Genomic DNA, 17,524 nt, shown 5'->3' with positions numbered 1-17,524 from the left:
ATGCTGACATTGCACTACAACTGATACTGTGAAAGACATCATGCTGACATTACACTATAGCTGGTACTATGAAAGACATTGTGCTGACATTACACTACAACTGATACTGTGAAAGACATCATGCTGACATTACACTATAGCTGATAGTGTGAAAGACATCATGATGACATTACACTATAGCTGATACTATGAAAGACATTGTGCTGACATTACACTACAACTGATACTGTGAAAGACATTGTGCTGACATTACACTATAGCTGATACTATGAAGGACATCATGCTGACATTACACTACAACTGATACTGTGAAAGACATCATGCTGACATTACACTACAACTGATACTGTGAAAGACATCATGCTGACATTGCACTACAACTGATACTGTGAAAGACATCATGCTGACATTACACTACAACTGATACTGTGAAAGACATCATGCTGACATTGCACTACAACTGATACTGTGAAAGACATCATGCTGACATTACACTACAACTGATACTGTGAAAGACATCTTGCTGACATTACACTATAGCTGATACTATGAAAGACATCGTGCTGACATTACACTTTAGCTGATACTGTGAAAGACATCATGCTGACATTACACTATAGCTGATACTATGAAAGACATTGTGCTGACATTACACTACAACTGATACTGTGGAAGACATCATGCTGATATTACACTACAACTGATACTGTGAAAGACATCTTGCTGACATTACACTATAGCTGATACTATGAGAGACATCATGCTGACATTACACTACAACTGATACTGTGAAAGACATCTTGCTGACATTACACTATAGCTGATACTGTGAAAGACATCTTGCTGACATTACACTATAGCTGATACTATGAAAGACATTGTGTTGACATTACACTATAGCTGATACTATGAAAGACATCTTGCTGACATTACACTATAGCTGATACTATGAAAGACATTGTGCTGACATTACACTACAACTGATACTGTGAAAGACATCATGCTGACATTACACTACAACTGATACTGTGAAAGACATCTTGCTGACATTACACTATAGCTGATACTATGAAAGACATCGTGCTGACATTACACTTTAGCTGATACTGTGAAAGACATCATGCTGACATTACACTATAGCTGATACTATGAAAGACATTGTGCTGACATTACACTACAACTGATACTGTGAAAGACATCATGCTGACATTACAGTATAGCTGATACTGTGAAAGACATCTTGCTGACATTACACTATAGCTGATACTATGAAAGACATTGTGCTGACATTACACTATAGCTGATACTATGAAAGACATCTTGCTGACATTACACTATAGCTGATACTATGAAAGACATTGTGCTGACATTACACTACAACTGATACTGTGAAAGACATCATGCTGACATTACACTATAGCTGATACTGTGAAAGACAGCATGCTGACATTACACTATAGCTGATACTGTGAAAGACATCATGCTGACATTACACTACAACTGATACTGTGAAAGACATCATGCTGACATTACACTACAACTGATACTGTGAAAGACATCTTGCTGACATTACACTATAGCTGATACTATGAAAGACATTGTGCTGACATTACACTATAGCTGATACTATGAAAGACATCTTGCTGACATTACACTATAGCTGATACTATGAAAGACATTGTGCTGACATTACACTGCAACTGATTCTGTGAAAGACATCATGCTGACATTACACTACAACTGATACTGTGAAAGACATCATGCTGACATTACACTACAACTGATACTGTGAAAGACATCTTGCTGACATTACACTATAGCTGATACTGTGAAAGACATCTTGCTGACATTACACTATAGCTGATACTAGGAAAGACATCTTGCTGACATTACACTATAGCTGATACTATGAAAGACATTGTGCTGACATTACACTACAACTGATACTGTGAAAGACATCATGCTGACATTACACTACAACTGATACTGTGAAAGACATCTTGCTGACATTACACTATAGCTGATACTATGAAAGACATCGTGCTGACATTACACTTTAGCTGATACTGTGAAAGACATCATGCTGACATTACACTATAGCTGAGACTATGAAAGACATTGTGCTGACATTACACTACAACTGATACTGTGAAAGACATCATGCTGACATTACAGTATAGCTGATACTGTGAAAGACATCTTGCTGACATTACACTATAGCTGATACTATGAAAGACATTGTGCTGACATTACACTATAGCTGATACTATGAAAGACATCTTGCTGACATTACACTATAGCTGATACTATGAAAGACATTGTGCTGACATTACACTACAACTGATACTGTGAAAGACATCATGCTGACATTACACTATAGGTGATACTGTGAAAGACATCATGCTGACATTACACTATAGCTGATACTATGAAAGACATTGTGCTGACATTACACTACAACTGATACTGTGAAGGACATCATGCTGACATTACACTACAACTGATACTGTGAAAGACATCTTGCTGACATTACACTATAGCTGATACTGTGAAAGACATCTTGCTGACATTACACTATAGCTGATACTATGAAAGACATTGTGCTGACATTACACTACAACTGATACTGTGAAAGACATCATGCTGACATTACACTGCAACTGATACTGTGAAAGACATCTTGCTGACATTACACTTTAGCTGATACTATGAAAGACATCGTGCTGACATTACACTTTAGCTGATACTGTGAAAGACATCATGCTGACATTACACTATAGCTGATACTATGAAAGACATTGTGCTGACATTACACTATAGCTGATACTATGAGAGACATCTTGCTGGCATTACACTATAGCTGATACTATGAAAGACATCATACTGACATCACACTATAGTTGATACTATGAAAGACATCATGCTGACATCACACTATAGTTGATACTGTGAAAGACATCATGCTGACATTACACTATAGCTGATACTATGAAAGACATTGTGCTGACATTACACTTTAGCTGATACTGTGAAAGACATCATGCTGACATTACACTATAGCTGATACTATGAAAGACAGCATGCTGACATTACACTATAGCTGATGCTTGAAAGACAGCATGCTGACATTATGCTATAGCTTGTTGTTGTTATTGCTCGGTTGCCTTGTTATCTTTCATCACATTTGTGAGTGACTAGAATAAATTACAGTAGTTTAATTGTTACTTACACAGTAATACTTATAGCAGTGTACAAATGGTCAATTGAAATGAGTCTACCTGATACTCAACTGTGATGCTAGGTCTTACAGAGAAATCCTTTTAATTTTTTTTTTTATTCTTTCCCTTTATTTGATTTGATACAAAAGATGTATTTAATGCGGGTCTGCATTTAATTGAGTGTAACAATACAACAAATACACTGTATGTCCTCAAATTAGAGATCAAAATGCAGTCAGCAGTTAATTAGGTACTTACAGAAATATCCATGGACACAGCAGTGATGGTAGATTGACATTTTTCACATTTGAATACAGTAGGGCATATCACATTAACGATAATTACACTGAAAGGTAGAGTCAGGGTCTGATAATTCATACTTTCTGCTTTTGAGATTTTGTAATTAAAGTAGCTGTTGTTTTGAAAAGCAAACAGATGGAATATACCAGGTTGAGTCATTTTGTGCAAGGTAAAGAATATTAATTGCATCAAAGAGAACAATCATATCTGAGAGAGATTGCTTTTGCATGCACTGTATAGCAGGTAAATATAGGTGAATGAAAAGTTTGGTAATTTTTTTCAAAAAAGAATTTTAATTTTGGTTACTTACATTTTAGTGATTGGGGATTAAAAAGGATAACCAAATTAGAATGTGTAAATTTTTATTGATTTATTTTATTAAACCCTGAATCATTAAAAATAATTCATTAACCAAAAACTTCCTGCTGTGTGGTAACTGTATATACTCACCTAAAGGATAGCTTAAGCTGCAAACAACACTGTATAATGTCCTGGCAGATCAGTGTCTGTGTTTGTTCTAGTCCTTATTGTGTAGATCCAGATCTACTGGTGCATTATATGATGGTAGATCTGGGTCTATTCAGTTTGAAGTTGGATCCACCTAATAAATGCTTATGTACAATGCCTGGGCAATACAGTTAGTGGAGCACTCAGTTAGGATAAAGAGAATCATTGGTTCATGAGTCTGAGCTGCACATTTTGTCATCTGTGATGTTTTTATTTTTTAAACAATATAAATAATCAGTCCTCTCGAAGTACATTTATTGTTCATATTGTAAAATATCATCAAGTATATTTTATAGAAAAATTCAGTTCCTTTATTTTTGTTTCAGCTTATCTGGATGTAAGATAAGCTTATGAGGTGGTTCTGCAGTCATAACCTGTTATCAATCAACATTTACTGTTCTAAACCTCTTTTTAGAATCCACTGGACCAGTTTGAACCAAAGCATCCTGGCATAATGAGATTTCAAATTTGTACAAATAATATTAATCTGCCTTCAGAGATGACCACTATTACTAAAACTGTTAAAAAATCGTTAAATTCCTTTTCAAAAAACACATTTGGACTAAATTTTATAAAAGTATAGTAACGTGAAGAGTTAATTCCCTTTCTTTTGCAGATGATGCTGAACCACCTTTAATAATGGTTGCCATGATTAAAAAGTAGAAAAATCTTCAAATGTCCTCTCAAAAACCATTCATCTGAATTTTACCAAATTGGACAGAAATCATCTTGGCATAAGGGGTGCTTTCATTTTTATATATATATATATTTCCAATCTGCCATCCAGTGTGGCTGCATTGCTAAAAGTATTAAAACTTGTAAAAAAAAGACTTTTCTCAGAAGTTGTTCAACAGAATTGTATCAAATTAGACAGTAAGAATCCTTTCAAATTTATGTAGCTGATGCTGTTTCTCTATCAAATATGGGCACTTCACCAACAGTAGAAAAACATTTAAACAACTTTGCCACAAAAACTGCTAAGCAGCATTTTACAAACTTTGATGGCAAGCATCCTGGCACAAGGTTGTTTTACTATTAGACAAACAGTGCTGATGTGCCATCAAACATGGATCAAGATACAAAATATAGAGAAACCTTGAAACATTTGTTTTCTTAACATATTTACTCAACAGGATTTGAAGTAATTTCAACAGAATGCATCATGCTGACCATGATTTCTTAGCTATTTGCTCTTGCAGTTGGTTGTTAGGTAGATGTCAGCCAGATGAGTGATCTCATGCCCACTTGGGACTTTCTTATTTTAAAAATTCTTAATGACCCAGACAGTGACTCCAGGTAGACCAAGCTGGTTACATAAGTAAACAAGCATTGCCATAGAAAGAAATATGACTGTGTATTCTGTAATGTTGAACGTTTGCATGGAGATGATGTTAATAATGTTAATTCATATTCCTGTTAATCATTAAAGTTATTCCATTATTCTGGGATAGATCCTAGCCCTTTTGGGGCCTGATAATTTCAGCAGTCAATCCTTAATTTTGATGAATTGGATATTAAGCATTCTAACTTTCTACCCAATGAAACTTGCTGTTTTATTTGGGTCTGTATTACACAGATTCCATTGTACTATATATAATTGTGGATTTATTTGGGGCTGTATTTCACAGATTCCATTGTACTATATATAATTTTGGATTTATTTGGGGCTGTATTACACAGATTCCATTGTACTATATGTACATAATTGTTCATTTTTCTTACATTTTAGTATTGTTTGATATTATAGCTTCTAATGTTGTAAAAACATACAAAAATGTACAAATAGGAGTCAGATCTGGTCCATGCAAAGGTTTGTTACATATGATTGTGAATGGGTCAATATATTATTATTCTATTTTAAGAAGTATACACCCTTTTGCACTCTATACAAGTGTACAATAATTAATCCAGTCGGAAAATGTTATACAAACTGAATTTTATTTTGGCTTTGATTGTTTCTTATCATTTTATGAACGAACAGTTATTTTTGTTCTTTTCATTATTATGAGCAACAATAACAATAACATCCATTAACTGTAAATGTTTGTGAAATAACACATTTAATTACTTTAGTGCATTTTTGTTTAATCACTCTGCTTGCTAATTAATTAAGATTGTGTAGACTTGGTCCCTTAATTTATATTCAGGTATAGAGAAGACTACTCTCAAATTTGTTTTGTCTCACCATGATTAGGATTGTTTAATATATAGTTCTGGTGGTAACAGCAACAGTGATGTTGTCAAGCATGTTAAAATTGAAGCAAGCCAGACACTGTGGTGATACACCAATGCACAGGTATATGTAGGACACTTGTAATATGTAGGACACTTGTAATATGTAGGACACTTGTAATACCTGTACTCTGTAAACTGGTTACAGTGCACAAAATGACATGTGGAAATTAGCTAAAAAATAAACATGAATTAATAAGGCTAATTTATCTATGAAGGCTTTAAGATTTTTTTCTTCAGAATATTTTGTATTATTTCAGCTGTCTTTAATTTGTGTGCAAACATGCATTATGATATAAAATACTCTGATGGAGAAATAGATTCAAACTATGGGTATCGCATGTTAATTTGAATTCATTTGCCTTATTAATTCAGGTGCATGCATCTGACTTTTAGCTATTTTCAACTTGCTAATTCCATCATTTCTTGGATTGTTTCAACCATGGTATTTAACAGAACTCTTTGTTGTGAGAGTCCCTGCTTACAGGATTTCTGGTTTCTTCTTCTGGATATTTGTTTTCAGAGATTGTCCTTTGGATTTCTATATGCTGGGCCCTCAGGCTTGGAAGAAATATGATCCTGGACTTTTATTTCCAAAATCTTATGTACAAGTCTGCTTGTCTCTCTGAAGATTGTAACTTGTTTGTCCTGTTTGTTAAGCAATATTAATTTTGTCTGGTTGGATTACCAATATTCACAGTCAATGTTGAGATAACAACAGTGGGGACATTTTGAAGTCGGTGTTGAGATAACAACAGTGGGGACATTTTGAAGTCAGTGTTGAGATAACAACAGAGGGGACATTTTGAACAAATTGTTGTTTATGGCTTGATACTGAGTGTTGGTACTTTAAGCTCTCGTCATCTTCTCATCTTTCTGGATTTTGAATGAAATGTTCTCATTAGCATAAATTCCTTCAATGGCCAGTGAAATTTTGAAGATGGTTACATGCAACTTTCAGGGTTTGTAATTGTATACTTTTTTCTTCTCTTTATGCTACATCTGAGGAATTGGGTCAATTGTAACTTATACATCTGAGAAACTGGGTTGATTGTAACTTATACATCTGAGAAATTGGGTTGATTGTAACTTATACATCTGAGAAATTGGGTCAGTAGTAACATGTACATACGAGAAAAAGGGTCAGTTGTAACATGTACATGTGAGAAATTCAGTCAGTTGTAACATACATCTGAGAAAAAGAGTCAGTTGTAATATATGCATTTGAGAAATTTGGTCAGTTGTAACATATACATCTGAGAAAAAGGGTTAGTTGTAATATAAGCATTTGAGAAATTCGGTCAGTTGTAACAAATACATCTGAGAAGTTGGGTCAGTTGTAACATATACATCTGAGAAACTGGGTCAGGTGTAACATATACATATAAGAAATTGGGTCAGGTGTAACATGTACATCTGAAAAATTGGGTCAGGTGTAACATATACATATAAGAAATTGTGTCAGGTGTAACATATACATCTGAGAAATTGGGTCAGGTGTAACATATACATATAAGAAATTGGGTCAGGTGTAACATATACATCTGAGAAATTGGGTCAGGTGTGACATATACATCTGAGCAATTGGGTCAGGTGTAACATATACATATAAGAAATTGGGTCAGTTGTAATATATACATCTAAGAAATTGGGTCAGTAGTAATATATTCATATGAGAAATTGGGTCAGTTGTAACATATAAATATTTTCATTTATGAATCCAGATCAGAGGCTAAAGTAATAATTAATAATGCCAGGTCAGAAGTAAGTCACTGACACTCTTAATTCATGGTTGTATCAACATTGTTTTATGTTACATGTACTGTATAATAATAGCCACTGTTTCCTGTATAATTATGACATTTTATGTCTCTAAGTGCAGCTAAAATCTAGTCACCATGACTTCAGTTGAATTCTTGTGACCATTTTCAGGCATTGTTTACTACAGAGTGACTGACTAAATTTGATGTTTCTAAATTTAAATGTATATGTTTAAAAAATAAAACATATTATTCTGAAAATCACTGAAAATATTGTTCCAACTAAGATTCAGGCAAGGGTATTTAGGAATAAAGTGGTTACCCCTCAAGAGAAATATCCCTGAAGAGTGGCAACCATATTCTGCACCATGTTAGTCTGTAATTACCTTTTTCTTTTTTTTCTCCTCACTTCCCCACCACCACCCGTCTTACAATGTCATATTTACATGGTGGAAAGTGTGCCATGATAAGAGAGTGACCACTTTGTTGGTATTTTGTATTTAGTCTCTGTCATAGCCGATGAAGTAAATAGTTCAGTTAAATGAAAATAATGAGGATGTCTTTTATTCAGTTCTTTGTGGGTTTTTTTTCCAATAGCCTCTGCAGAGCATGCCAGTCATTGAACCAGCCTCAAAGGAGACAGATGACGAAGAGGAAGAGGAGGAGGAAGACAGTGATGGAACATTTTCCCCTGGTTCCCCATTTGTAGGTCACCGAGGACGTCCTGGATCTACTGCTGCACGGGTTGACAGCAGGTTAAGTAATAATGACTCTAACATTGGTCTCAATTCACGACCCAACTCTGCTCTTGGCTCAATGACCCAGAGGTCAGCAGGACGACCCCAGAGCACTGCATCAAATGGAAGATCTAAATCACTCACAAGGTTTGGAAACAATACAGGGAAGCTGACAGGTCTACAGAGGTCATCATTGGTAAGATTTAGTATTGATATTTTTTGGAAATTATCAAATATACTTCAAAATACCTTTTGTTTATAGTTTATGGCTTCAAACGTGTTGCTATCACATCTTGCTCAGTTTATGTTGTTTGGATTTCTTTTGCAAAAGTACTGTTTAAAGGTTCAGTTTATTTTAGCTTTGACACCAAAAGGGAAAGAAACATAGAAAAGACTAATTTTAATGTCAGATTTTAAGAAACGCAAGTTTTGTTGATTATTTTAAAACACATCTCATCTTATCTAACTTATAGATAATAGCATTCACTAACTCACTACTGCTATAAATACAACAATAAACAAATATATTTTTAGGATGACAATTTCCTGACAAGTGTGGTGAAGGAAAGAGAGGAAGAGCTGACAAGACGGACAAAACAATCACTGAATGACATGAGAATCAAGTTCCCAGGGAAGTCGGATCAAGAGGCGGACATTATTCTAGATAAGGTACATTTACTATACCATACATACACTAAAACAGACAGGTGTATTGTTTACTGTACCATACATACACTAAAACAAACAGGTGTATTGTTTACTGTACCATACATACACTAAAACAGAGAGGTGTATTGTTTACTATACCATACATACACTAAAACAGACAGGTGTATTGTTTACTGTACCATACATACACTAAAACAAACAGGTGTATTGTTTACTGTACCATACATACTCTAAAACAGAGAGGTGTATTGTTTACTGTACCATACATACACTAAAACAAACAGGTGTATTGTTTACTGTACCATACATACACTAAAACTGACAGATGTTTTGTTTACTATACCATACATACACTAAAACTGACAGATGTTTTGTTTACTATACCATACATACACTAAAACTGACAGGTGTTTTGTTTACTATACCATACATACACTAAAACAGGTATATTGTTTACTGTACCATACATACACTAAAACAGACAGGTGTATTGTTTACTGTACCATACATACACTAAAACAGACAGGTGTATTGTTTACTATACCATACATACACTAAAACAGACAGGTGTATTGTTTATTATACCATACATACACTAAAACAGACAGGTGTTTTGTTTACTATACCATACATACACTAAAACAGACAGGTGTATTGTTTACTGTACCATACAACAGACAGGTGTTTTGTTTACTGTACGATACATACACTAAAATAGACATGTGTTTTATTTACTATACCATACATACACTAAAACAGACAGGTGTTTTGTTTACTATACCATACATATACTAAAACAGACAGGTGTATTGTTTACTGTACTATACATATACTAAAACAGACAGGTGTATTTTTTACTGTACCATTCATACACTAAAACAGACAGGTGTTTTGTTTACTATGCCATGCATACACTAAAACAGACAGGTATTTTTTTCTTGTCTTATTAAAATTGAATTTGATATGGCAATGGGATACATCAAGTTCTTCAGGCTTAGACATATATGTCAGATGAAAGAGTTCTTTCCCTGAATCCAAACAAAATACAAATGCATTTTGCATTTAATGCAGCTCCCTCCTTTACACTTCCTGAATATATATAGTTTTATAGCGTAAATGAAATTCAAAACTGAATTGAGATTTATAAAAGTTTCATTTGGTGTTTCAGAGATTATTGATGCACTGTTGCTAGTGAAAACACCTTTATAGTGACAGTGTGGGTGTGTGATATGTCTAATGTTGTAAAGCACTTAGAGCTTCTAAAGATTATGTGCTATACAAAGTCATTATTATTATTATTATTGCATATCTGTATTGAACACCAGATCAGCAACCATGTGAATTAAATTTGTGTGTAATAATCAGCTGCTTATTTTGATATGTTGCATAGTGTGCTGTTTTATGGGTATACAGATATAGTCAGGAAAAGCCTTTTTATAATTTCATTAGCAGGTTATATTGCTGCATTGTGGACACTTGAGTAACAGGTTATTTTGCTGCATTGTGGACTCTTCATTAAAAGGTTATATTGCTGCATTATGGACACTTAATTAGCAGGTTATATTACTGCTTCATGGACATTTCATTAAAAGGTTATATTGTTGCATTGTTGACACTTCATTAAAAGGTTATATTGCTGCATTGTGGACACTTCATTAAAAGGTTATATTGCTGCATTGCTGACACTTCATTAAAAGGTTATATTGCTGCATTATGGACATTTCATTAAAAGGTTATATTGCTGCATTGTGGACACTTCATTAAAAGGTTATATTGCTGTATTATGGACACTTCATTAAAAGGTTATATTGCTGCATTGTGGACACTTCATTAAAAGGTTATATTGCTGCATTATGGACACTTCATTAAAAGGTTATATTGCTGCATTGTGGACACTTCATTAAAAGGTTATATTGCTGCATTGTGGACACTTCATTAAAAGGTTATATTGCTGCATTGTGGACACTTCATTAAAAGGTTATATTGCTGCATTATGGACACTTCATACAAAATTATATAACTGCATTGTGGACACTTGATTGGAAGGTTATATTGCTGTATTGTGGACACTTGATTAGCAGACTATACTGCTGAATGTGAACAATTGATTAACAGGTTATATTGCTGCATTGTGAACATTTGATTAACAGGTTGTATTGCTGTATTGTGGACACTTGATTAAAAGGTTATATTGCTGCATTGTGGACACTTCATTAATAAGTTGTATTGCTACATTGTGGACACATCATTAATAGACTATATTGCTGCATTTTGGACACCTCATTAATAGGCTATATTGCTGTGATGTGGACATTTCATTAAGAAGCTATATTGCTGCATTGTGGACACTTATTTAGTAGGTTATATTACTATATTGTGGACACTTCATCAGCAGGTTATATTGCTGCATTGTGGACACTTGATTAGCAGGTTATATTGCTGCATTGTGGACACTTCATTAAAAGGTTATATTGCTGCATTGTGGACATTTCATTAAAAGGTTATATTGCTGCATTGTGGACACTTGATTAGCAGGTTATATTACTGCATTGTGGACACTTTATTAATAGGTTATATTGCTGCATTGCTGTCACTTAAGTTTACTGGTGAAGTTTGCAGGTGATAAATTTAGTCACCATATTCAAAACAGGGAAGGTAGTTCAGTTCTTCTAAATATCCGTAATATGGGTTTGGTACTGCATGATTCAACATTTTCCAGAAACCTACTTTGAATTTAAATATTTGAAATGCAAATGCAATGGAACCTTACCTACCAACATTCTAGACAGTGGTGTTTTATTTTCCTTAACTTAAAATATGTATATTTTTTTGTCTCAGAGGGGTTAGTGCATTGAACCAAAGAAAGTAACTTTGTATACATTAGCAATCGTAAATACTTTTAAAGTCAAAGATTATGTATACAATGTAAAATTGCTTAGATATAAGAAATCTGACTGGAAACATTTGCTTGGCTGTTTTGAGGATACCCCAATCACTTGAATTACATCCTTCTGTGTGGTCCACACTTCTAATGTAAGAGAACCAAATTTGTCCCATTCAGTTTAGAATTAGTCCACTTTTGGAAAATGGATGAAGGAGTTTGGCCTAACTTGAAAAATCCTAGAGGTAATATTGTCCCTTAAAGTACAAAACTACCTTTAAACGAGTTACCAATGCAGCCAGGTCAAACAAGTCACATATAGCATTGTATGTAAATTGTATCAGTAATTTCTTGATTAAAGAAAATGTTGTCAGTTACATATGTGCTTTCTTATTTTTAAATTTCTTCATTTTTTTAAAACATTTACAATTCATTGTTGTTCATACATTAAATGTGGACATTTGAAATTGAGTTTTACTTTGTAGAATTGGAAACAAGTTATCAAGTCCTACAAACCTGCAGAAAATGAATGGAAATTCATTTTCGAAAAAAATCTAATAAATACTTGTTTTTTTAAAGAATTTAACACACTTTCAATGAAAATGGACCTTTCTAATTATCACCCCATCCCAAGAAAGACTTTCCTAATCCATTACATAATTCCAAATTGTATACACACTTACTATATAAATTAAATGAAAGGCTGGTTTCAAATTTTAGTAAAATCACAGCATTAGTTTCTGAGGTGCAGAGTTACTATTTATTTTCAATACTTTAATCCAAGTTGTTTCCACATTGTCCACATGTTGACCCACAATGTACAACATGATAATACATACTCACACCAGACCAATGTTGATGGTCCTCCCGTTGGTAATTGGTACCATTTCTACTAACATATTCTGATCCAATTACAAACTGCATAGACCCAGATTTGCCATCACATAATATGCTGTCAAATTTTGGTCTGTGCTGTTAGTTAGGAGTAGTTAAACAATATGGACCATGATCTGCCAGTACATTATGCAGTGCCAGATCAGGGTCAATATTATTTACAGTTGGACTTGACTTACCAATATATATGGTAGATAAATAAATAAGTGTTAAAGCAAAGCTTATATGTCTAAATGGGGTAGTTAAAGCTGGTAAACAACTTAGCAGTTTCATATATATATATATAACTTCCTACAATAAGCAAATGGATGAATAATATGCACTTGGATAGATAGCAGAGGTCTGGAATAGTTTTGATATGTGTAAGACATTTAATTGTTGTCAGCAGCTGAGGATGAATTTGCAATCTAGCTTGAACTTATTAAAGTTCAGATCAACTGTATAACAGTAGTTATATACAGTTTTTGTCATTTTAATCCATAACGAAACTAAAACATGACTGAAATACACTCATAAACATAATGAAACTAAAACATTATGTAAATACACTCATAAACATAATGAAACTAAAACATTATGTAAATACACTCATAAACATAATGAAACTAAAACATTATGTAAATACACTCATAAACATAATGAAACTAAAACATTATGTAAATACACTCATAAACACAATGAAACTAAAACATTATGTAAATACACTCATAAACACAATGAAACTAAAACATTATGTAAATACACTCATAAACACAATGAAACTAAAACATTATGTAAATACACTCATAAACACAATGAAACTAAAACATTATGTAAATACACTCATAAACACAATGAAACTAAAACATTATGTAAATACACTCATAAACATAATGAAACTAAAACATTATGTAAATACACTCATAAACATAATGAAACTAAAACATTATGTAAATACACTCATAAACATAATGAAACCAAAACATTATGTAAATACACTCATAAACATAATGAAACCAAAACATTATGTAAATACACTCATAAACATAATGAAACTAAAACATTATGTAAATACACTCATAAACATAATGAAACTAAAACATTATGTAAATACACTCATAAACACAATGAAACTAAAACATTATGTAAATACACTCATAAACATAATGAAACTAAAACATGACTAAAATACACTCATAAACATAATGAAACTAAAACATTATGTAAATACACTCATAAACATAATGAAACTAAAACATTATGTAAACACACTCATAAACATAATGAAACTAAAACATTATGTAAATACACTCATAAACATAATGAAACTAAAACATTATGTAAATACACTCATAAACATAATGAAACCAAAACATTATGTAAATACACTCATAAACATAATGAAACTAAAACATTATGTAAATACACTCATAAACATAATGAAACCAAAACATTATGTAAATACACTCATAAACATAATGAAACTAAAACATTATGTAAATACACTCATAAACACAATGAAACTAAAACATTATGTAAATACACTCATAAATGTAATGAAACTAAAACATTATCTAAATACACTCATAAACATAATGAAACTAAAACATTATCTAAATACACTCATAAATATAATGAAACTAAAACATTATGTAAATACACTCATAAACATAATGAAACTAAGACATTATGTAAATACACTCATAAACATAATGAAACCAAAACATTATGTAAATACACTCATAAACATAATGAAACTGAAACAATATGTAAATACACTCATAAACATAATGAAATCAAAACATTACAGAAATACATCTGTAAACATAATGAAGTCAAAACTCATAGAAATTGTGAATTTTAAAACAATATTGAATATTAAAAAAACTAAAACATTACTGAAATGCATTGTAAACATAATGAAACTGAAACATAATTGATATACATCCATTAAACAAGTATGTAAGTATGGTATCCTTTATATTTTTAACTTGAAAAGCTGGAACTTGTGATTGCTGTATCGATGAATTGAATGTCAAACTTATAACATGTGACACTAAAGTGGTTATTATAATATGCACATTCAGCATGAACAAGTGGTTTTTATAATTTGCAAAATCGACATGAAAGAGTGGTTTTATAATTTAAACATTTGACATGAAAAAGTGGTTTTCTTTTAGAGTCTGGTAATTGTTAAGCAGAAAATTTTAAAATTCATCAAGCTGACAGCTCATTTTTGAAATAGCATTGTCATAGCTTCATCTGCCAAGTCTGAGACTTTGTCAAAAATAGTAACAAGGGTTTTACCAAGTTTGAGACTTTGTCAGACAAAGTAACAAGGGCATTGCCAAGTCTGAGCCTTTGTAAAACATAGTAACAAGGGTGTTGCCAAGTCTGAGCCTTTGTAAAACATAGTAACAAGGGTGTCACCAAGTCTGACACTTAGTCAAACACAGTAACAAGAGTATTGCCAAGTCTGACACTTTGTCAAACATAGTAACAAGGGTGTTGCCAAGTCTGAGCCTTTGTAAAACATAGTAACAAGGGTGTCGCCAAGTCTGACACTTAGTCAAACACAGTAACAAGAGTTTTGCCAAGTCTGACACTTTGTCAAACATAGTAACAAGGGTGTTGCCTTTTTGTTGAATATTCAGCTTTTTAGGAATTTATATGCCAAGAGCCATTCAAATTTCAGGAGCGCAGATTTTTATACATGCTCATGCTCCCCCAAAACAAACAAATTATATGGTATCAGCTATGATAATGTTTCTGCTTTGTTTTTTTCCAGCTTCATGAAAACTGGAAATTCCACAAGCCCAGGATAGCTTCCTACTGGCTGGTCAAGTTGGACTCCATCAAGCGCAGGAAGGTAGTAGATATTGTCAAGTCCAATGTTCGGGCAGTTTTACAGAGGACATGGCGAGTCAGTGATGTGGATAACCTGCGACTGTCTAGGATCTTCAGCCGTGTCTTCAATAGGCTCCTGTGGAGTCATGGTCAGGGGCTTTGGAACTGCTTCTCCTCTTCAGGGTAAATAAACATTGTCTTGGATCAATCTTGTGTGCCTATGATTCAGCAATCACTCTTATTTGGCTGAATCTTTTTACAGTTGAACACCAAATGTCTATATTTTGATTTCCAGACTTTGTTAATCTGGACAAATAATGTTTCAGCTAAGTCTATTTTTTTTACTTACCACAGAGCTGATGAAATCTGTGTATCTGAGTTCATACAAATAAGAAATATTTTACTACTTGTACATTCCAGCTCCAACAAGTTTTTTATTTGTATTCTTCTGACACAAGGTTTGGCTCATGTATAATGCAGAACCAAGTGTGAACAGCACTGGCCCATAATGTGTCAACAAATCATGTTCTTTAATGTTGATTCTACCATTAGAAAAATAATGAAAGTGAGAACAAAACCAAATTATACCAGTACCTATGCTTTAAATATACACATGGAGTGTAAGCAAGTCTTGTGACCAGGATCCGTTCTAATCTGACATATCAGTTCCTATATAAAAGCCTATGTCATGGAAGTAGACCATTTACATATATTCTACATGCTTACTAATGATCATAATGCACTGAGTGCTGACTTAGTAGTTAAGTTTTTATCTCGAAAAAACTGTGGCAAGTTTGGACAAAAATTAAATGGACATATATATTTATTGTATACATACACTTATAATTTTTTTAAAAACTTTACCTCAGACAATAAATATCAGCAACACCAACATTAAATTCACACAGTCAGTACGAAACCTAGGTGTTACTCTGAACAGTACTCTCACATTGCACCAACATGTCATGAACATATGCAAGGCTGCATATCTTGAGCTGAGACGCATCAGCTCACTTTGCAAATATCTTTCAGTTGATGCCACTAAAACACTTGTGTGTTCATTAGTACTTTCAAGACTGAACTATTGTGATTCAATTCTGTCTGGTTCATCTCAATATCTCTCCAGAAACTTCAAAAAGTTCAAAACACAGCTGCTCGGATCATACTTAGAGTATCACGATCAGAGCACACCTCCCCACTGCTCTGTACCCTACACTGGCTATCCATTCGATCCAGAATCAAGCACAAAATTTGTTCTCTGTGCTACGTTTCACTGTCGGACTCTAGTCCAACATACCTATCTGACCTCACCCATGTGTATACACCAGCAAGATACTTACACTCCTCTTCTGACAATCGCATACTCATTATTCCCACTATAAAAACAAAGTCATATGGACAGCGTTCTTTTGCATAGCAGGGCCCAGCAACATGGAATGAATTGCCCACTGAACTTAGACACAAAGACACAGTAATCCCATTCAAGAGTGCTCTCAAAAC

At 33.3% G+C, this 17,524-nt stretch overlaps 1 protein-coding gene across 1 annotated transcript in view; it reads left to right on the top strand.

Annotated features, from left to right (window-relative positions):
- LOC149806453 (tubulin polyglutamylase TTLL7-like) overlaps positions 1 to 17,524 on the top strand; it is a 162,319-nt gene that overhangs the window by 132,445 nt on the left and 12,350 nt on the right. The window contains exons 13-15 of the mRNA XM_089953540.1: positions 8,615 to 8,950; positions 9,289 to 9,423; positions 15,966 to 16,207. Of these exons, the coding sequence (XP_089809666.1) occupies positions 8,615 to 8,950; positions 9,289 to 9,423; positions 15,966 to 16,207 (713 nt within the window). The remainder of the gene's footprint in view (positions 1 to 8,614; positions 8,951 to 9,288; positions 9,424 to 15,965; positions 16,208 to 17,524) is intronic.

This window comes from Sinohyriopsis cumingii, chromosome 1 (genome assembly GCF_028554795.1).
Source record: "Sinohyriopsis cumingii isolate HCF-2022 chromosome 1, ASM2855479v2, whole genome shotgun sequence".
Classification (NCBI taxonomy): domain Eukaryota; kingdom Metazoa; phylum Mollusca; class Bivalvia; order Unionida; family Unionidae; genus Sinohyriopsis; species Sinohyriopsis cumingii.
The sequence above is the reverse complement of the archived record's forward strand: the minus strand, read 5'-3'. Positions and strand labels throughout refer to the sequence as shown.